The sequence below is a fragment of the Peromyscus leucopus genome, chromosome 4 (genome assembly GCF_004664715.2).
Source record: "Peromyscus leucopus breed LL Stock chromosome 4, UCI_PerLeu_2.1, whole genome shotgun sequence".
NCBI lineage: Eukaryota > Metazoa > Chordata > Mammalia > Rodentia > Cricetidae > Peromyscus > Peromyscus leucopus.
In genome coordinates, this window is record NC_051066.1 from 105,735,729 (window position 1) to 105,758,407 (window position 22,679).

The 22,679-nt window shown below is 50.6% G+C and overlaps 1 protein-coding gene across 5 annotated transcripts in view; it reads left to right on the forward strand.

Moving 5' to 3' along the window:
• The window catches only part of Sirpa (signal regulatory protein alpha), a 38,880-nt gene extending 21,869 nt beyond the window's left edge, over positions 1-17,011 (forward strand). For 2 of the 5 annotated variants that reach the window (XM_037205215.1, XM_028878541.2), the window contains 6 exons: positions 86-403; positions 820-1,158; positions 2,973-3,083; positions 5,827-5,851; positions 12,488-12,539; positions 14,654-17,011. In XM_037205215.1, coding sequence (XP_037061110.1) covers positions 86-403; positions 820-1,158; positions 2,973-3,083; positions 5,827-5,851; positions 12,488-12,539; positions 14,654-14,911 — 1,103 coding nt within the window. In that variant the 3' untranslated portion in view covers positions 14,912-17,011. The remainder of the gene's footprint in view (positions 1-85; positions 404-819; positions 1,159-2,972; positions 3,084-5,826; positions 5,852-12,487; positions 12,540-14,653) is intronic. The other 3 variants (XM_028878543.2, XM_028878544.1, XM_028878545.1) reach the window with 3 other exon arrangements.
• The last annotated feature ends 5,668 nt before the right edge of the window (positions 17,012-22,679 follow it).

The following is a 22,679-nucleotide window of genomic DNA, read 5'->3' on the forward strand; positions in this document are numbered from 1 at the left end:
ATGATATCTAGGTAGGTTGCTTACGCCATCACTCCCTTTGCTTGGCCTTCACAGTCCTATCTCTTGTCTGTAAATGCTCCTCTAGCCAAACCTTCTCTACCGGTGGTATCCGGCCCAGGAAGCAGGGTCACACCCGAGCAGACAGTGAACTTCACCTGCAAGTCTCATGGCTTCTCTCCCCGGAATATCACCCTGAAGTGGTTCAAAGATGGGAACGAGCTCCCCAGCTTCCAGACCACCATGAACCCTAAGGGAGAGAGTGTCTCCTACAACATCTCCAGCACAGCCCAGGTGGTACTGAAGTCCGGGGATGTTCGTTCTCAGGTCATCTGCGAAGTAGCCCACGTCACCTTGAAAGGAGGCCCTCTTCGTGGGACTGCTAACTTGTCTGACACCATCCAAGGTAGATGTCCTTGACTTCTAGCCCAAGTGCACAGCAACCATTACCCTATGACTAGCACCATGCTGGTAGTTGCATTTATGTTACCAACAGCAACTACAGTTGCTGGGCACCCAGTGTGAGCCACACACACCCTTAACCTGCTAGTTTCATTAATTTTCCTCTGGTTACTGCTTTCCCACTCCATGCCAGAAGCTGCATGCCTTGACTTCATTCATTATCACCCTAACAGCAGCTACCCGTCCCCAGACCGACTGTGTTCTGGGTGCTCCGCTTAGTGATTCCATTCACGTTCGGAGCCGCAGTGTTTGACTGGATGCATGCCTAGCGGTCCTCTGTTTGCTGTGGTGGGAGAGGCTCAGCTCGGCAGCCCCACCCTCTGCAGCTTAAGATGAGAGCCTCTGCCTGTACTGTTTCAGTTTCACCCACCCTGGATGTCACCCACCAGCCCACGGTGGCAGGCAACCCGGTGAACGTCTCCTGCCAGGTGCAGAAGTTCTACCCTCACAAACTCCGGCTGACCTGGCTGGAGAATGGGAACATCACCCGGACAGAGGACCCTAAGCTCACGGCTTTGACGGAGAACAAGGATGGGACCTATAACTGGACAAGCTGGCTCTCGGTGAACACCTCTGCCCACAGAGAGAACGTGGTGCTCACATGCCAGGTGGAGCATGATGGGAAGCCAGCGGTCACCAAAAACCATACCCTGCCGGTCTCTGCCCACCAGAAGGAGCAGGGCATGGACACCACCACTGGTGAGGCTTCTACTCCCATTGACTGGCTTTTTAAAAAAAAAAAAAAACAAAAAAACAACAACTTTATTTTGATGTTACCTGTCTTTTAATGTTAAAGTCACATTTAATGCTTATTATAGAAGTCTATAAACTAAGCACAATTTAAAGTGGGCTCCTCTTCCCCAACTCTCATACCCCTAGAGAGAACACCGTTAAGATTTGGTTTCCTGTTGGGTCTTTTGACAGAGTACACCAAAGAAGAGGGAAGAGAAAGGGTCTGTCTTTGCTTGCATCCGACCTCCTGTCTTCTTCACCTAACAATTGCTTTGGCCCCGCGCCCCCTCCCTACCCTCACCCTCTCTGGCCTCTGCTCCCTGTCCCGTGCCTGCCTGTACTCCCCCACCTCCCGTAGATGCTGGTGATTTGGCTCCAGGGCCGCCAGTACTGCAAAGAGCATCCTCGTTCATACCGTCACCAAATGGCTATTTCCATGCGACAGTCTGCCCACGACCATTTCTAGACCATGGTGTGTGTGTCCGGGACAGTGCTGTGCTCCCCTGTCCTGTGACAGCATGTCGGCAGTGTCGCCTCAGCCCCTCGAGGGTGCTGTCCGTCAAGAGCTCTTCTCTTTGAGAGTGACCACAGGCAATCGCTTTTGGGCTCTGTCCCGTTGTTTGTCCCCCACCACAGCTGATGCTTTGTGCAGAGCAGAGGCTCTGAAGGGAAGAGAACAGGGGCCATTTTCTCACTCCTCCTTCAGAGACGATCCAGGAAACCCCCAGACCTGCGTTGTGCTCCTTTGATTTTACCCATGCCTGATTCTCATAGGATGCATAGAACTTGCAGGCAGGACATGTTGGTGTCCACAATGGCTCTATCACTGACCTGCTGTGTGATCTTGGACAAGTTGGTCTCTCTCTCTCTCTCTCTCTCTCTCTCTCTCTCTCTCTCTCTCTCTCTCTCTCTCTTTCTCTCTCTCTCTGAGCCTCTGCATGTTATGGACATGTTGAAGGGGAGAGATTTTTGTCTCTCCTTAGTTGATAAGGGCCACGACTGTCTTACTTAACACTGTGGCTTCAGAGCACACCAAACATGGTAGGGAATCACTAAATAAATACCTCGGAACAGGACGAAAGGTTTGTGCGGCCATCCTTGGTGCTGTAGGATGAGGTAGAGATTAGTATTGGTCCCAGTAGAGGAAACCATCAGGGGAACATGGTTCCATGGATGTGGATGAGAACTAGTTGGGATGGTTATTTGAGTTCACATTTCTGTGTCACGGAGCCCTGCATGTACTGTTCTGTGGTCTAGGACCTGCCTGGCTCCTGCCGTGAGCTCCTGACACACACACACACACACACACACACACACACACACACACACACCACACACTGTGGGTTACGTCCTGGGCACAGAGAGTGTGAAGCTCTGGGTGCTCCACAGAGCCCGGGCCAGCAGCCTGATCTTCACCGTCTTCCCGGCCCCTCCACCTGACGGTCGCTGACTTGGTTTCCCGTGGCTCTGTCCTGCGGTTGTGGCAGATGAGAAGGGAAGGTTTTCCATTCCTCGAGATAGGGAGTGTGGTTTCTGCTGGTGTCCTGCAGCTACTTTCTCTGTGGCCGCCAGCAGCGTGCGTGCGTGCGTGCGTGCATGCGTGTGTTCTGCCCACGACCATTTCTAGATGAGTGACCTGCGTGGGTGGGTAGACAAGCCTGGACACCTAGGTAGAACCAGCCAGATGCCCACGGCTAAGGCTAACTGGTGAGAGAGGGGCGGGCTTTTATTTTTTTCTGTTTCTGAGCTGCATACATGAAATCCTTCTTCCTTGTCCTCAGATAATAATCCCAACAGCCAGAACATCTTCATCGCTGTGGGTGTGGTGTGCGCTTTGCTAGTAGTCCTGATGATGGCAGCCCTCTACCTCCTCCGGATCAAACAGAAGAAAGGTGAGTGGGATCTCTGCTTTCTCTCAGGGCAGTCCTTCTTACAGGATGGCCAATGACATCTTAAGCATATGCGACTTCCCATGACAAGAAGACCAGAGGGTAGTCCTGGGGTTGATGGGACAGCTTCACCACTGCCCCAGGTCTCATGTCCTCGTGAGGTTACTACTGAGGTAGTAGGAAATGTGGAGTTGCCAGGGTGGCGAGGGGGACCTCAGAGACTTTTCCTGCCAGCCTCAGAGAGGAAATGCCTGAGCTGCCTGCAGCCTTCCACGTCCCTCATAGGTGTGCAGGTTCCATGTTAACAGGTTCCCTAGTTAGTTCTCCCAACTACCGCCAAGGAAAGTGGGCGAGCTGGCGGAGTGTCCATGTAAGATAATAGACAAGTGCCTGGATACGCAGTGCTTAATACAGCCAGTGTCACCTACAAGCCCCTTCCAGGAAAGCCTCCTCACGGCAGCAGGTACATGGCCTTAAACTCCACAGGGGAAGTTGCGAGTTCCAGGCCAGGCCGTCTTTCCATTGTGTGCACACATATGTGTGTGTGTGTGTGTGTGTGTGTGTGTGTGTGTGTGTGTGTGTGTGTGTGTGTGTGTGTGTGTGTGTGTTTATGGCTGGGCGAGGCCTCTGACCCTGACACCAGCAAACAGGCTCCAGACCCTTGTTTCATACTCGTGGCCTCAGCCTCCACCAGCCTCCCTTCCCCCAGCTGAGGTTGCTTTAGTGTTGCATTCGGGTCACAGTAACAGTAGAGGAAGCCGGCAGGGGGCAAGCGGTTCATCCGACCTGTTGGAGGTCACACTGCTGATTAGGGGCACTGATTTGGAGGGTAGCTCTGAGGCCCAATTGAACTGCTGTGTAATAGCGGGTCTGCCACATTCTGGAACCTACCTATACATCTTCTTCACTCTGCTGGAGGAGGCTGTTCTGTGCTGGTTTTCCATAGTGTTTATAGAATGTAACATTTTTATATCTCAACTCAGTACACCCTTAGTATCAATTTGAAACTCTGGGGTTTTCTTGTTTATATTCCGTTCTCTTTGCTGTTAAAAAAAAAAAAAAAAAAAAAAAAAAAAAAAAGCCAGTTGTGACCCTCATGAACCACTGCCTGAAAACAAGCACCACCCCGAGCTGCCATTCTGGAGCTGTGCATCTGCTTAGGAGGGACAGCGTGGCCCACCAGTCTCCCATCCCTTCGGCACCCCTCCGTCTGTGTCCCCCAGTTTCTGTCCCCTCTGGACCAACTGGAAGGACTCATCTCTGAAACAGCAGCCAAGCCTCGAGTCCTGTCTGAGGACTTGAGTTACTTTATTTTTGCATGGCTATTCCCAGAGTGCCTTGAGGGGGCACGTAGGTGGGGTCCCTGCTCCACTCGAGGTAGGCTCGAGAGGTGCTTTCAGAGGCCCAGCACTGGGGTCCATGCAACCTCCTCTTGGAAGCTCGTTGTTGTGTGGGTTAGCATCAATGTCTAAGAGATCAGAGGAGGAAGAGTGTCCTGGAGGGCTGTGAACACAGGAGACCACCCAACCCGTGAGTGGTGAGTGTGGAGAGCCCGGCCCCCACACACAGGCTCAAGCAACAGGGACAGACAAAATGTGCTCAGTCCAGGCCCACAGTAACTCTGATGCTTTGCATGTAATAATGCAATCAGTTCTCACCACAGACCTTGGGGGGTCTCACTGACTCATTTTACAGATGAGGAGACTGATGCATGGCAGCATTATAAGACTTGTTCAGAACCTCACGGCTGGTAGGCCAGAATTCAGAACCAGAGAACACATTAGGATCTCCTCTGCACACCACACCACCTCTCTCTCCTCTCTCTCTCTCCTCTACCCTGAAGAGCCACCCCTTCTCACCTATCGTGGCAACATTCTAGGGGAAGGACCCCATTTTACCTGCCAGCTCTGTGGGTCTGGGAAGATACCATTGTCTGGTTTAAAATGAGGGCCGTCTCTGTCCTTGGACTCCCAAAGATGGCTGTGCCCAGTGCTTGGCTCCAGTACCCCCCATTCAGATGTGGCATGCTGGCTGCAGCCCCCTCTGCACCTGCTCGCCTGCAGATCCAGTTCCTGGGAAGCCCCAGTCTGCTGCCCCCGGCTGCCTGAGCTCATCATCCTTGGGTGGCCCGTGCAAAGTGCAGTGCTGAGCCCAGCACGGTGCATATGCTGCTTTTTAGTTGCGATTTTATAACGAAATGGGGATCAGACTGCTGCAGATACAATGTAATCCCCCAGAGATAATCTGTGGGGTGCCCTTCCTGCACCACAGACCTGAAAACACTGAAGCAGGCAGCTGCTTTCTTGGAAAGTGAGAATGGGTGAATAATGGATGCCATGGCCAGCCCTGTGAGTTAAAGAAGTTCAGAAACAGGAAGTGACCCACCCTGGGGTTCACACCTGCTCCCCAACTCAAATTCTTGCTTGGATCTACTCTCCAACAGTGGGGGTCTGCCAAAGTTACATGCTTGAATGGAGGTGGAACCCCAGCAGAGAATAGGAAGCCACCTGGGCCCTCTGAGGCTGAAAGCTATGTGGGACTGGTTGGCATCTTACAAAAGAGGGATGCAGTAGCCTAGCTTAGCCCTCTGGCTTTCCCCTGGAAGATGGTGGATGAGGGTAGACCATCTACTGGCTTGGCATTAGACCTTCCCTGAGCTAACTCTCTCCCCACGTCCCTGAGATGTGGAACGTTACACCGCAAATTGTTTCTGGTTAAATGACCACCTTTTCTTTCTCTCTTCCAGCCAAGGGGTCGACTTCTTCCACAAGGTAAGTACATCCGCGGGCCAGGACACTATCGTAGTAACAATTGTTTTAAATCTGTGTGTGCGCACATGTTTGTGTTCGAGAATGTGGACGTGCTCATGAATGTGTGCCGCGGCATGCGTTTGAAGGTCGCAGCGAATACCTTGGTCCTTGCCTCCACCTGGAGATCGGGCCTCCGGTTCCACTCTGTAGGCCAGGTTAGCTCGCCGATGAACTGGGGTCTCTCCTGTCTTCATCACCCATCTCCCCTTAGGATGGCTGGGATTGCAGAGAGACTTCAGCTGCCTCCTCTGACTTCCTGCGGGTTCTGGAGAGCTGAACTTGGTGTTCATGCACAGCAGGCACTTTACCCACTGACCCATCTGCTCAGACTGTCCCCCCTTTCCTTAGTTGTCTAACAGACCCCAAAATACTGTAAACCACCAACCCTCGCTCATACCAGTCCATCTTCTTTCTCTCTTGTACCCTGCTTGCCAGGACTGTTTTTGATTATTGCCTTAAAGGAGTAGGTTTCAGGACACACTCGAATTGGTAGCTCGAGGTCTTTGCCTAATCTCCAGTGACAGTGTTGGGGGTAGCGTCCTTCCCTGTGCCCTCTGTGCTCATGAAATCCTGCACACTCCACTGGACTCATCTCCCCAGCCCTTAGTCATGTTGCCCTTCTTCCTTCCGCCAAGCACCTCACTAGGATGTAGCCTGAGGACCTGCTAGGGTGGTAGAGGAAGTCCTTCTGAGGTCACCGCCTGCTCAGGAACTCAGGTGGTGACATCACAGGACACCTTAGTGCAGCTGTTTATGTTCAAGAGGATTTGTTGCAGAGCTCTGCTCTAGGGGCTGAGGTGCAACCGAGGCTCAGACTTGGGGAGGAAGTGAGTGTGGAAACACAGCCATCCGGAGTATGGTGGCTCCCACACAGCAGGGATGGGTGGCCATGTATGGCTTAGGCAGAGGAAGCCACAGCCTCTGAAGAGGCATGTGAGCAGGGACCTGAAGCCAGGGGCTCCGGGGCAGGCTTAGCATGTGTGGACAAGAACAGGTGGAGCCGAGCCTGGAGTGGGGAGGCCTGACTGACAGGGACACAGGAAGCCAAGGGATGAGGAGGTCCGTGCAGCCAAGTGTGGGTCAACCCTTTTGGAGAAAGGCTTTTCTGGCTTGTGAGACGGGCCCTGGTGCTTTCCTGCAGAGTAGGACAGCACCCCATGGTCTGTTGTGTAAGTGTGCCAGTGTGCTGAAAGGGTTTCGTGTTGGTCCTGGTGAGGCTGTGCCATCACAGGAGCTGTGCCAGCCTTTCCTGCCTTCCTCCATCATTCTCTCTGTCTCCTTCCCTTCCTTCTGGAGTTCAGAATTGAATGGAGGGTCTGGAGTGGAAGCCAGTACTGTAGAGCCTGTGACTGTAGAAGGACCCAGGTGGTTCCATGGAGAGATGTGATCTAGCTTTTGTTTTCCAAGTATTGCTCGCCTTCTCCGTGTGTAGAAGCTAGGCAACTGGCGAGGTGGAAGCCAAAAGGCTAATGAGGAAATGCCTGCGGTGGTCTAAGCAGATGGTGAAGGCTTAGGCCAGGTGGAGTGTGGGCTAAGACGTGGTCAGGTTCTGGTTGTATTCTAAAGACGGAGCCAAGAGGGCTTGCTGGAATGTAGAGTCAAGGACACCTCACATTGGGGACAGTGAGGAGCCGGTCCTGGCTGGAGGACCATCCGTAATGGGAATTTGCACACAGCAGGGGAGCCTCTCCTACCTCCATGGGCTCTAGGGAGCTTCAATCTGCCTCTGTCTGCCCACTGAGAGAGGGCACAGTGCCCTTGGGATGAGTCTTGCCTCCTGTTTTGGTCTCCCCTGACCCTGTCCAGCATTCCAGCCTCCGCCCCTGAACATGCTCATCAATGTACCACCCACACCACCCTCAGGAATCCTGTCCAGTCACCCTCCCTCTGCTCGTCACATTCCTTCACCTGGTACAGTCTTTCTCAAGGACAAGGCTCGTCTCTCTCGTCTGCTCAGAGACCTGCAGTTGCTGTGTGGGCCTTCAAGAAGGTTAAGTCCAAAGGCCTTATGGCCCGGCCCCCATGCCTTCGCACTGTGAGTTCTGGCCAACCTTGAGGCTTCCCACTGGCTTCTCTCTTTTCTCTCGTGCCACATACGGGGCCCCTGGCTCTCCTCCTAGCCCATTCACACTGGCCTCTTCCACACATGTGCCCTTCAGGGGCTCTAAAGGATATGGGGACACAGTGGGTCCTGCGAACGGTGCCTCTGGAGTTGGCATCTTCCTTTCACCTGGTCCCCTCCTAGTCTTCCGCAGTGAGGCCAGTACTTCCTCTTAGATCAGGAGCCTTCCTGTGAGCATGCACATCCCGGTCCATGTGAGGTAGCTCCAGCCTGTCTCCATTTTCCTGACCATATATATCTCTTGAGCACAGGGACTGTGTCCCTCCTGTTCACAGCCAGCAGCTCTTGCTCTCGGTGCCATCCCTGGGACGGGATAAATTTTTCATAAAGGCTCGCCGAGTGAAAGAATGCCTGAATGATCGGCATCCCCCACCGCCGCAGTGCCTGTGAGCTCTGAGCTCCTGAAGCCCCTTCCCCACGGAGGGGCGGCTGTCCAGTCTGTTGTTGTTGTTGTTTCTCACTTGTCTTACTTGGTTACACTGTAGTTCTAGAAGAAAAAGTGGCATTATAGGATTGACAGCAGCTGCCACAGCGTCTGCCCAGTGAGCACTTACTGTGTCCCAAGACCCATCTGTCCCTTTAGTCGTATTATCCCCCTGGCGGTCATGAGTTTCTATTCCTATCCTTGTTGAAGGACAGTGGTTCCCAGACCTGAGTGAGGCTGACGCCTGGGAGCTGTTCAAACACAGACCAAAGCTGAGCCTCTGATCCCGACTCCCTTTGCCACCCTTTGGGAGCCCCTGTCTCAGGGGGTTATTATAGTCCCCTTCCTGTGCTTGAGGTGGCCAGGATCTGAGAAGTCAACGAAATGCCGAGCTGCCCCAGGTCTGTGCCGGATTGCTGGTACTGACACCTGCATGTCCCCATTGATGCTCGGCTGCCTCCCGCCATCTGTTTCTTCCTCCAGAGAAGCGGGACGTTTTCTGTCCTTTCATATCATTCCAGCGTGAGCCTACCCAGGGAGCTAAATCACTAGCTCCTTTCATGTCCCTAGACCAAAGTGATGGTGGGTAGCAAGCCTTAATGGTGGTTTCCTGGGCAGCAGTGGCTCTGGCCCAGCATGGGATCAAATACTTTCTGAAAGACACTGGTGCTGGTGTAGAAGAAAGCCTAGCACCTCAGAGAGGGTGACGGGGATCCTGCGCCTTTGAACTCAAAGGGCTCCCGGGCTGCTGGCTGGCCACGGGCCCAGCCTTCTGACATACAGGCAGAACACTGTTACCCCCACCCACACAAGAGTGTTGCCTGCTCTTTTATTGGACACTGGGGTTCATTCGGATGGCCATTGTTTAAATGCGACACGTTCGCCACATTTATTCTCGGGATACCAGGACTACCCCAGTCGTTCATTTATTTGTTTGGATTGAGCTCAGCTTGGAGCCAGACTTGGGGGAATTCAGTGAGACAACACTCACCCATTCATTCAGCAAGCATTTATGGAGGGAGTATAAGCCCTGAGCTAGCCCAGGACTAGGTGCTATGGTTTCATCGTCCCCGGGAGGCAGCTTACCATGCAGACTACAAGCTTAATAATCAATGGAAAAGGTAAGATGAGGCAGAACAAGGGGGTGATCAGGGAAGGCTTCCTTAAGGAGGCAACATTTGGAAGACAGCTAGTGAATGAGAAGCTCTAGCGTGGAGCTGTCGGGGCAAAAGTACACTAGACAAGGAGTAGCTAATGCCAAGGCCCTGAGGCAGGGGTGTGGATAGGGCTAGACTAGCCAGAGCATAAAGGAGGACACCTACAGCAGGGGTCAGGAGCAGGCTATGCACAGCCTCACCAATTAGGATATGGAGGTGGACTACACTATGGTAAGGGTTTTGTACAGAAACATAATTTCTTCTTCTCCTTCCTTCTCATCTTCCTTCTTTCTCCTCCTCCTCCTCTTCCTCCCCCCTTCTTTTTTGTTTTGTGATGGGAGTCTCAGTATGTAATCCAGGCAGGCCTTGAACTTGATTCCCTGCCTCAGTCTCCTTAGTACTGGGATACAGGGATGAACCAACATGCCTGGCTTTTACTTATGCATTATAAAAGCAAGAAATGGAGGCAGGGAAACCAGGGATTTCCACAGCCTGGAGACCTGGGACCAGTGACATAAGGTGACCAAGAGGACAAATTTGATGTAACTTTTGGAGATGGCCGGTTCACCTTGTGCTGAAGAGAGGAATCCAGGATACACCCCACTCTAGTCTGAGCCCAGGATGAGTAATGATGGTGCCATATTTTAAAACAGAGTGGACAGATGCTCACAGTGTTGAATACTGCTCTGAAAGAAAGGGATGGTCTCCTGAGAACAGAGTGTGGAAGTTCTGTGAAGGTTCAGATAAGGTGGTTTAAAATAGGATTTCAGCCGGGCACAGTGGTGCATGCCTTTAATCCCAGCACTTGGGAAGCAGAGGCGAGCGGATCGCTACAAGTTCAAGGCCAGCTCGGGCGACACAGTGAGACCCCCATCTCCAAAGAAAAGTGTTAAAATGGGATTTCAAAGATCTGAAGGGAGAGTTGTCTGTGCAAAGGCCTTGGGGCTGTTTGACAGGCGCTAGCTTCAAGGTTGGGTGCCTCCACCTGTGTGGTAAGACAGCCTGGCCAGGAGGAACAGAAAACAGCAATGAAGATGTGAGGTTGTCATAGAGAAGTGGTCCCACCAACTTGAGCACTCTTGGTGAAGCCTTCCAGAGAGGAAACACAACTAGGTCTTAAAAAGGATACTTACACGTTAACCAAGAGAAAAAGTAGTAAGGAGCCCGTGCTGGCTAGTTTTTGTCAACCTGACATAAACTCAAGTCATCTGAGAGGAGGGAACCGCAATTAAGAAAACGCTTCCATAAGACTGGGGTATAGGCAAGCCTGGAAGGCATTTCTTTAATTAGTGATAGATGGGAGAGGGTCCAGCCCATTGTGGGTGGTGCCTGCCATCCCTGGGCTGGTGGTCCTGGGTTCTATAAGAAGGTGGGCTGAGCCAGCCAGGGGCAGCAAGCCAGTAAGCAGCTCCTGCCTGCAGGTTCCTGCCCTGTTTGAGTACCTGCCCCGACTTCCTTCAGTGATTAACAGTGATGAGGAGGCATACCTCTAACAGACCGCTTCCTCTCCAGGTTGCTTTGGTCATGGTATTTCCTCACAGCAATAGAACAGAGTCACCCAAGGCTATTGCTGAAGCAGAAAATGCAAAGCAGCAGCAGCCCTCATGCATAGTCAGTGTGCAGATGTGGGACTGAGTAAGAGTGGTGAAGGGATCAGGCAGGGCAGACCATGGCGGGGATCGGGGGTGTCTGAACACGGTGGCGACTGAATGTGAGCCAAACAAGCAGTGGAGGCCGCAGAAGGTGGGAGCTGGTGACCGGGGAGAGAGTGGCATGACCTCCTATCAGTTGTGTCCTGGACCCCGGAGGACTGTTTGGCCACCTGGGACACTTTATGATTCAGGCACTCGTGACAGCTCCATCAAAAACCCTGCTCGCCAAGCCCCGTTGCTCATTCTGACATTATGCACGCTCACGTGCCCCGAGTCTCTGGCTTGATGATGATGTAACCCCGGCGGAGCCGGTGGCTCCAGCTTGCCTATCACCCTCGCCGTGACCCTCCACTGAGCCCAGCCTGGGTTCTGATGGCAGGATCAGGGGCACGAACAGTTATTGTTGTTTATTAAGCAAGGCATTTTGATCTTTCCTCTTCCTTTTCTTTTAGCGGCACTACATAGGTATATGTATAACATTTGGGAAATATGGGACACTAAAACAAAGAAAGATACTCAGAAGGCCACTGCTGTTTTCATTTTTTTCCAGTTTTCCACACGTTTTCATCAAGGATACTTCATAGAGACTTGATTTTTCACTTCGTTTAATGAAAGCATTTGCCACTTAACAAAAATCTCTTAGAACTAGAGACATGACTCAGATATGCCACTTGATTAGCATGAACAAGACAGTGGGTCGCATCCCCAGCACCACAAAAGTCAAATGGAAACTTCTCATCTGCTTTGTGAACACAAAATGATTTGGTTTATGTTAATTTCCCCACACCACTGCCCATTGCAGAGTACCAGGATGTGAATTCACTTCCACATCTTGTCCAGGGCACATGCCTTTGTATATTGAATCCCACAGAAAGGTACAGTCACAGTTCAAAAGATGGGATATTATCACTGCTCATGGTTTGTCCACTACTTCCCAAAGGATAGCCCCAGCTTGCCTCCCCCACAGCAGTTCATGGACGTCTCCTCATCCCACCTTCTTCTCCGCATACCTTTTCCAGTATCAGTCTTAAAGATCCTTCCAACAGAGGCTTTTTAAGAAGTGAGTGTGCGTGTGCATTGTTTAGAATTCCCTCAGTGAGACCGGCTCCTGTGTCCAGACATTTGATAAGCAATTATGGTCCCTCCCCGGCCCATGTAGGAAGTAGGGCCTGGATGTTATTCTGATTGATTTGCATAAGCTCTTGAGATAGATATTTTTATCTGTGTCTCTTTCCGTTTTAGGTTGCATGAGCCTGAGAAGAATGCCAGGGAAATAACCCAGGTACAGTCTTTGGTGAGCTGCCCTTCCTGGGAAACTTGGGGTGTGATTTCCTTGCTTCAGCCGGAGTTGCGGATCCAGTTCTAAATTAAGACTCTGGGGGTAGGGAGGATCTGTGCATTACTGAATCACCCATGAGTCCTCTGCACCCTTCTCTCTGCTCCAAAGAGTCTGGGGACTGCTGGGTTCATTGTTAGCCCTTGTCCAACTCCAGGGGCTACCAAGGGCAATGTGTCCCAATTCACCGATGCCCTGGAGTCAGATTGCAGCCTCCTTTGTGTTGAATATCCCGCCTCACCATCAGCAGCTCACTTCTACCCCCTTGGAGCCTGGCTCTTCCCTGCCAGCCATGGCCTCTCTTGCCTTTGTGGAGGAGGAAAAGCAGAGTCACTAATTACCTGGATTACAAGGGCACCTCCCTTGACCTGGTAGCTCCTCCCCCTTCCCCCATTGATAAGGAGACTTTATAGGCAGCATCATTAGTGTATATCCCAGACCACTGGGCCGCATTGTCTCTATTCATCATGTCAGCTCCGGGCACACAGGGTTCCTCAGAGCCTGGTTACAAGACAATGGACCTGGAATGAAAGAACCAGCTTTCCTGCCATTCCCAAGGCAGCTGACACCACTTTAGACATAATCTGCTGACAGAGCCAGGCTGGGAGAGAGAAGGTGTTTGGAGGCCAGGACCTCTTGGTTTGCTGTCCCAGCCCCTGCCAGCCCTAGGCATGCGCTGAGTGGTAATCAGCAAACCTAAAACAATTTCTAATCATGTCAACGAGATTTCCTTTCCCCCTGTTACTTTGTTTTCGAGCTTCCTTGTGGAATCTTCTGGGTAAAAGATGGTGGTGAGAAGTGGTTACTGCAGCCTGTAGAAATTCACATTCCAAACTTACTGAGGATGCAGCTCGGTGTCCGGTCCTAGAGCAAGGTGGCCAATTTTCTCCCCGGGAACCGGCAGACCTTTGCCTTGGGTTCCCAGGGCCAGCCACCGTACCTTGCCAGGGAGGGACACCAGTTCAGTCATGATTTCCCAGACAACAGTGAGTACCTGCAGGCTCAGGGTAGAGGCATTCACAATACGGGAAGTCCACCACTTTAGGCTCCAACTAAGTGACTTAGCCCAAATTATTGAATTTTCATCTCCCTAGATCACTCTTTTTCCTGTAAAATAGGGTCAGTAATTCTTCCTGAGCAGAGTTGTAGTCAAGCCAAAGTGAAATGACTCTGACTATGTGGTTCTAGCCATCTGGTCACCCGTGCCCCCGACTATTTATTTATCTTTCCATCCATCCATCCATCCATCCATCCATCCATCCATCCATCCACCCCGTCACCATGGATTGGACCTCTGTGCTAGCCTTGTCTGCAGTATAACAAATACCCAGTAACAAGCTGTGGAATAAGCCAGGCGGTGGAGGCGCATGTCTTTAATCCCAGCACTCGGGAGGCAGAGGCAGGTGGAGCTTTGTGAGTTTGAGGCCAGCCTGGTCTACAGAGTGAGTTCCAGGACAGCCAGGGCTACACAGAGAAACCCTGTCTGAAAACAAACAAACAAAACAAAACAAAACAAAAAGGTTGTGGAATAGACATGTAACTGGAGGAGTTTTCCCTATCTCCTCAGAGATCACATTCACTAAGATCATGAAACAGACATAGTCTTCGGTGGTAGATGCAGTGATAGGGAGATGTGAGCTGAAGAGTTCGGAGGGACTCTGGGCCCAGCCAGAGGCACTGAGGGCCGAGATGTAGCTTAGGATGGAGCAGGCTAGAGCAGAATTGTCCATGATGCACTGGGTCTCTTCCAAAGAGAAGTGAGGGCGAGTGCTCCATGCCAAGGAAAAGACCCGGAAAAGGGGAGAAGAGAGCTGCAGATAGTTCCACCTAGAAGAAGGAGGTGACATGAAACAGGGATGTGAGATAACCGCCCTAGTATTTCAGAAGACACTCCAGGCTCTGTGTGGAGAAAGCTGGATTGGAAGGAGAAAGTCTGGGAATAAAATCACATTGGCAGGAGACGGGCCTGAATTAAGACTGAGTCCATTGGCAAAGTGGCAGACAGACCTTGTAGTCAATTGATGGGTGAGGAAGCTAGGGCTCCAGAATGACTTCCTCTCTGTGTCTTTTAGATACAGGACACAAATGACATCAACGACATCACGTATGCAGACCTGAATCTGCCCAAAGAGAAGAAGCCTGCCCCCCGGGCCCCCGAGCCCAACAACCACACAGAATATGCGAGCATTGAGACAGGCAAAGTGCCGAGGCCAGAGGATACCCTCACCTATGCCGACCTGGACATGGTCCACCTTAGCCGGGCACAGCCAGCCCCCAAGCCTGAGCCGTCCTTCTCCGAGTATGCCAGTGTCCAGGTCCAGAGGAAGTGAACGGGACTGTGGTCGGCCCTAGGGCCCGTATCCACAAGTTTTCTTGTCCCACATGGAGTGGCCATGATGAGGACAACCAGCCAGCCAGTCCTGTCCCCAGAAGGCCAGGTGGAACAGGTCCTAGGACCAAGAGTAAGGGTGGCCTTTGTCTTCCCTCCTTGGCTCTCCAACACTTCTAGGGCAGCCACGTCCCCTGTTTCTGGAGGCTGGTGTTGCAGAACCAGAGGGGGGACTGGAGAAAGCTACCTGGAATCCAAGAAGTGTGCCTCGGCCCATCACACGTGGGTCTGGATCCTGACCTTGGCGACTCCAGGTGGCTTCCTTGTTGCTCCAGAGCCTGGTCTCCTGTGTGGAGAAGAGCTCCCCACCCCCACCTCCACCCAACTTGGGCTTTGGGGCAAGAATCCCTGTAGATCAACTGCCCCCTCCGTGGAAGACCGCATCAGGAGACAGCAAGTTTTCCCGCCAACAGTGCTGGCCTCCCACCTGCCAGACTGACGAGCCCTGGGGGAGAAGGAACCCTCTCCTCCTAGACCAGCAGAGACTCCCTGGGCATGTTCAGTGTGGCCCCACCTCCTTCCCAGTCCCAGCTTGCTTCCTCCAGCTAGCACTAACTCAGCAGCAGCCCTCTGTGGACACCTGTAAATTATTGAGAAATGTGAACTGTGCAGTCTTGAAGCTAAGGTGTTAGAAAATTTGATTTGTGCTGTTTCGTTGTTATTGGGTTTCTTTTTTTTCTTTTTTTATTTTATTTTATTTTTTTTTCTTAAAACAACAGCAGCAGCATCCTGGCTCTTCGTCATGTGTTGAATGGTTGGGTCTTGTGAAGTCTGAGGTCTAACAGTTTCTTGTCCTGGAAGGATTTTCTTAAAGCAGTAACAGATTTTTCTCCATTTCCCAGAACTCTGAGGACCAAAAGGGATCCCTCAGCTGCTACTTTCAGGCATTCAGCCTCAGTGGGACGAACCGGGCCCTGTTCTTACGGAGCCACATGGCTGGCTGGCCCTTTGCCTCCACGGCTGCTGTGGTAAGTGCAGCCTCGTCTGACCCAGGGCTGACCTAATGTCGGCCATTCGGCGTTGAGGGGAGGAGGTCAGTGACAGCCTCCTTCACTCACAAGCACTGCAGAGGCGTGCAGAGAGAAGGGACGCTCAGCCAGCAGCCGGTGTTCAGCACTCTGAGGTAATCAGTGCAGGAGGAGACCATTATTGCCGTCACGCCTCAGCAGGATCACACTGGCACCGAACCTGATCGTACCTGTGACGACACAGCTGTGAGCCAGGGTGGACCACCCCTCTGTCACTGGCTAGGGAGTCCGGGCAGAGGCTCTGGTTGACCCACATCCTTCAAACTGGATGCCGGGGCCTGGCTGGGCCCATGGCAAGCGGATGTTACAACCCTGGCTGTCTGGTCTTAACTTAATGTAGCTCAGCAAGTTGAGGCACTAATGTCCCTGATCCCTGGGGATCCCTGGCTCGGGCTATTCAAGTAGGAAGCTGAACCAACCTGCCTGCTTCTATAGGTGTGATGGGAGGATGTCAGGAACCCAGCAAGGACCCAGCTCTCTAGGGTTGGTGACCTGATACTTCCCATGATGGCATCCAGGAATTAGCTGAGCCAATAGGCCATGTTGGAAGCACTGAGCCAGCCAACCAGAACTTGTCTTTGGCATCTGGGACCCGTGGTGGCCCTGCCATCTTCTTGGACTGCCTTTTAATTCCAAAGGGTTGGTTTATAGGCCTCCATTCCCTTCTCCTCTGCCGGCACACGTGAGTACACACACAGCTGTATAGACCAGTCAAGAGGATGGCCTCTCGCTGACATCCTAGCTTTGTCTTAAGTTTTTTTGGAGGGAGAAAGGGAATGAGGCAGGGAAGGTATATAGTTATAGCTTTAGCCAGGTAGCCTAGAGGGCCCCCAAACCCCCGTATGGAACCCTGGTACAAGGAAGAGGCGAAATGCGCCCTGTGAGAGGAATGGGATTCCAGTTTATCTGTAGACCAGATGAGAAGGAAACAGGCCCCATTTTGTACATAGTTGCAACTTAAAATTTTTGGCTTGCAAAATATTTTTGTAATAAAGATTTCTGGGTAACAATGATGCCTTTGGGTATTGCATCTTTGTCTTTGGGCCCCTGTCCTTAGAGTCTGCCAGTTACCTGTCCCCTGGAGCTGGGGGTGAGGCTGGACTGTGCCAAGGCTTCAAAACATGCTGTATAACTTGGTCCGCTCCAGGCCTTACAGATGTAAAGGTTCTGTCCTCTCGGCTCGGCGGGAGTCATGGCAGCGTTGGTTGTACTGGAAATGCAGACATGGGGTTTTAGCCTTTCTCCACGACTTCAGTTTGTGGGGATTTGTACACTTCACCCATCACCTGCTACTCAGGGACCTTGGCTGTACCATGGGGTTTAATTGAGTCCCTGCCAGGGTTCCTTGGGGATTAAAGGAAGGAGCACCCTGTGCTACATGGCAGGTCTGCACTGGGCGCTGGGCTGGTCCTCTCCGCCTGCACAGAGGGGATGACGACCTCTGCCTTAGGCTCTCTCTTTCTGTGATAAAGCACTGGGACCAAGAGTGACATGGGGAGGAAAGGGTTGATTTTGCTTGCACTTCCACAGTCCATCATCGAAGGAAGTCAGGACAGGAACCGATGTTGAGTTCCCTCTGTGGCTTGGTGTCCTCTCAACCAGACCATGAGCTCCCCACCCCAGAAATTCATCTCCCATCTTTAGTGCCCAGGCCCTAGAATAAGGGAGGCCTTGGTCCACCTCGTGCGTTAGCCAGCTTTTTGTCACCAACAAAACACCTGAGAAAATAATGCGCTAGGCTTCAGAGATTCTATCTGTGTTTAGCTGCCCCACTCCTGTGGACCTGTGGCAAGACAGCATGGCAGTGGAGGAGGGACGTGTCCACAGAGGGTCCTGACCTCACAGCAGCCATGAAGAAGGCTCCAAGGACAAGACATACCCTTCAAAGACATGCCTCCAGGGACATGCTTCCTCCACCCTGGCCCCATCTCTCAGTTCCCACCCCTCCCAATAATGCCATCAAATTATGACTATCAGGAATAGCCTGTTAATTAGGTCATAGTCCTCATGGTCCATCCCCTCCCGTTGATTCCATCTACCAGCTAGAAATGAAGCCTTCAACACATACGCCTTTGGGGAGACATATCTAAGCAACGCCGTGTGCCTGAGACTCTGTGGTCTCTTGTATTCTTCAGTTCATGGAATCTTGGCAGATGTGTGCTGTGGTGTCCATTTCACAGAAAGGAAAATGTGGCTCAGAGAGGTAAAGCGACAAACTCCAGATCACTTAATGAGTTAATAACTATTTCTCAAGCTCCTGCTGGGAACCAGGCCTTTCCTAAAATTCTGAGAATGCCGTGTTGACGAAAGCGGGCCACACCCATATGAGCTCATGGGGCAGGAGGAAGTGAGGGCAGCTAGCCGTCCTAACAGAGCACTGCTGTGACTGCCCGTGGCCAGCATACGGAATGAGAACATCAGCCAGGGAGCAAGGGGCCCCTGTAGGAGGTCAGCCCTGCTGCCAAGAGGAAATGGATGCCCACAGGCTTTTATGAAGGGATGTGAGAAAGAAATGTCAAGTTAGAGATATAACTGGTTTATAGTCCCCAAGGTGATAAACCAGACTTCAAGAGTTATCTTTCTTGCTAAACAAGCTATTTTCCCTCACCCAGACAAAATCAACAATTGGGCATATATCATAACTTTATAAAATCGGGTCCCTAGTCAAATGGCAGAAACAAACTCAGGTGTCTTCCTTGTCAGGACTAACTAATCTTTCAGTAGTGTGTTTAAACCATGCTCTACTGTGGTGATAGGAGAAGCGCCCCCTCCTTTTGCCTTACTTCCAAGTTTGGGGTACTTTTTCTTATTAGATGAAAATAGATGGACTTTGCTAAGCCTACACGAGGCAAAGCAGCTTCCCAGAGAGGAAATCCCCAAGCTGAGATCTAAATGTTGAGTAAGGGTGAGTCACATTGTGCAGGGGAGCCAGATCCAGGCAGACCCAGCCTCCCCAGCAGGTACTGGCCCCCATCAGAGATGCACACCCCTCCCTTTCATGTTATTCTCTCCACCCCCACCCCCCACCCACCTCCCACCCCGCCACACTGGAAATCAGCCTCCTGACAGCTTTGAACATGGGCCACAGGGTCTTTGTACAGGGTTGCTCTGCCCGGAACACCCACTTTCTACTTGCCTTCCAAGTCGGACAGTGGGCCTAGTTCATTTGTTAGACATGTCATAACTGTCCAGCAATTCTTTGGGGCCCATATTGTAGTTTGTAATTACTCATGGATTTGTGTTGGTTGATAGCATCCCTCTTCTATAGTGTCCTGGGAACTACCTGATTGCAAGTAGGGTATTGGAATATGTTCCTTAACATGATTCCCATGACCAGCCCCTAGACAGCATTCAACAAATAATTGTTTGAGGGATGAGAGAATGGATAAAAGGGTGGGAGGATGGAGAATTAGTAGATGGATTGCTAGATGAAAGGATGGATGGGAAAGTGGATGGATGGATGGGTGGGTGGGTGGATGGGTGAGTGGATAAATGGATGGATGGATGGATGGATGGATGGATGGATGGATGGACGGACAGGAAGAAAGGAAGAAGGAAGAGAAAGGACATGGTTTGAAGCCGACTTGGCATCTTAGGAACACTAAGAGGCCTTAGCTGTCAGGCTAAGAATCAGATTCAAGTCCTGGTCCCCCTAACTTTTCCCACTGAGCTTCTCTGTCATTTGCCATGGTCCTGGGTACATCTTCCCAACTGGCAGGGAGCCAGTGACACTTGTTTAAACCCTTGGTGCCTCTTCTTGGGAAGCTGGAGCTATACATGGAAAACAGGATGAAAGAATACAACTATATTCAAATAAACTCAGGAAACATTTTAAAGGGCATAAAAATAAATATTTGAATTTCTATTTTAAACATGATACTAAATAAAAGATTGTTGAGGCTGGAGACAGCCTAACAGTTAAGAGCACTTGTTCTTGCAAAGGACTCAGGTTCAGTTCTCAGCGATCAGTAGCTCCAGTTCCAGGGGATCTGATGCCCTGTTCTGACCTCCATGGGCACTAAGCATGAATGTAGTGCACATACTCATATACAGATAAGATAGTCATACATATAAAACAAATAAATAATAGATTTTAGAGAAATAAATCATTAAAATAAGATTTTCACTTTGCTAACACCATATATGAAAATCCAAATGCACACACACAAAAAAAACTACCTCAGATGTAAGAGCTGACACTATAAAGCTCATGAAAGAAAATGTAGGAGGTGGCTTAATGACTCTGGATATGACAGTGATGGTTTTGGATATAATACCAAAACTCCAGACAACAAAAAATATAAAAACCACAAGTTAGACTTCATCAAAAGTAATAACTTGCTAGGCATCATGGCACAAGCCTTTAATCTTAACATTGGGAGGCTGAGGCAAGCAGATCTCTTTGAGTTTGAGATCATAGTGGTCTACATAGTGAGTTACAGGACAGTCAGGAGTAGATAGGAAGATCCTATGTCAAAAGAAAAAAATTAACAGTTACATTCTACAAAGGACACTATTACCAGAATAAAAAGTCAACCTATTCACTACAAGAAAATAGTTATAAGTCATGCATCTGCTGAGAGATTAATATATAGAATATATAAAGAACACCTAAAACTCAATAATAAATCTTTCCACATCTACCTCTATGGTCTAGCCCAGGAAGTCTTACTGACTTCTCTATCAATGTTTCCTCCCTAACCTGCCAGATCTAGCCTGGGTCTCACATCTAATGACCTAACCTAATCTAACCATGCCTGCCTCCATTACAGCCAATATAGGCTTCCACTAAGACCCTCCCTACCCATAACATCCCCACAGATCTCTATCTCTTACAACCATCCTACCCAGTCAGATACCACTTCCTTCTCCAGGGTCTAGCCAAGTGAGTCCCCTTGGCCCCCATTCATGCCTTTATCACAACCACCCCTATCCCTGCCTGAATTACAATGTCTAGGCTTTGGACAAGACCTGTCCTATCTATTCCCCAACCCACAGGACCCTCCCATGCAATATCCGACCTTTCCATCAAGCCAAATCTACCCCACAGCCTAGGCTTAGACCAGGAAGCACATACTGACAGTCCCTTTCATGTACCTGATTCATTCCACCCAAGCCATTTCCAACCCCTAGGCTCAACATCTCCACCCACCCAATATCCTCTATTCAGCCCCAACTTGTTCTGTACCTAATAGACTAAGAAGTAAAGAAAAAAATTCCACATGCCCATATCTCATCACAAAAATAACAATAATCAAAAGAGTAAGCCAACATATTCTCTTCAAAACATCCTCCTGCTGTAGAAATGTCTGCCAATGAGAATTTTCTATATGAACCCAGGACAGAGAATTTAAAAGAATAATCATAAATTTCATGAAGAATTCAAGGAGTTTAAAGAGGACACACACACACACACACACACACACACACACACACACACACACACCATACACACACACTGTGGAATTAAGGAGAAAGGACTGAATGTTCCAGAATCTTCCATTCTGAAGATTGACCAGTTGTAGTTCTCTGTTAGTTCTCATCTACCACAAGAGGAAGCTTCTCTGAAGATGGCTGAAAAAGATACTGATAGATGGGTATGGCAGAATAATCTCAGGAGTAATTTTATTGCTAGGTTTTAGCATAACACCAGTATTTGGTTTTCATGTAGGCCTGTGGTCTATCCAGTCTCAGGTTCTTGGCCACCCAAGCAGTATCAGGCAAGGTTCCATCTCATGGAGCAGGACTTTAATCCAGGCAGAGAGTGGCTGGTTACTCCCACAATGTTTGTGCCACTATTTGCACTAGCATTGATTTGGAGGAGAGGAAAACCGTGATGAGAATATATTGTATGGGGAAAAAAAGTTTTCAATGAATAAAAACAAGAAATTAAAGAGGAAGGACTTAGTGAATATAAATACCCGAGTGATGGAAAAAAATTAAAAACCCACAAGCATAAGGCAGATGGAAATGATAATGACGACTAAGGATTTGACAGTGACATTGAAAAGGACTTGAGCTGAAATGAAGGCGAAACTGAAAAACCCAATGATGTAACTGGAAAACTCAAAGGAAAGCCATACAAGCAGAAGGAATCAAGCAGAACTCGGTGGTGGTGGTGGTGGCGGCGCGCTTTGATCGGCGCGGCACGCGGGGCGGCGGCGGCGAGCGCACGCCTTTAATCCTGCAGCGTTTGAAGCCAGCCTGGTCTACAAAGCAAGTCCCGGGACAGTCAAGGCTACCCAGAGAAACTGATGTCTCAAATTGTTGATGTTGTTGATGATGATGATGATGATGATGATGATAAAAGATCTTAGCAGCTGCAGCAGTCTGGGAAGCAGGCCCTGTGCCTCATCTGGACAGCACAGTAAAACTGATCCTGTTGGCAGGGGCAGTGAGAGATCTGGCCCCGCCTCTCATCTGCCATATATGGCATGGGTGGGGGAAAAGATGCCTCCCCTCACCCCTTGCCCCTCACTGCCTGTGGCAGATGAGGGAGCTGACCCTCCTCACCACCCGAGGCACTAGGGAAATGGGCCCTGCACTTCCCTGGGCAGCACTGTAGAGCTGACCCTATTGACTGGGGTGCTGGTGAACCAGACCCGAGAACATGAACTTGGGAGATCTGGCCCTGTCCCTCATCAGCCATATGGCATCATGGGCTAGGAAGAGATTTCTCCA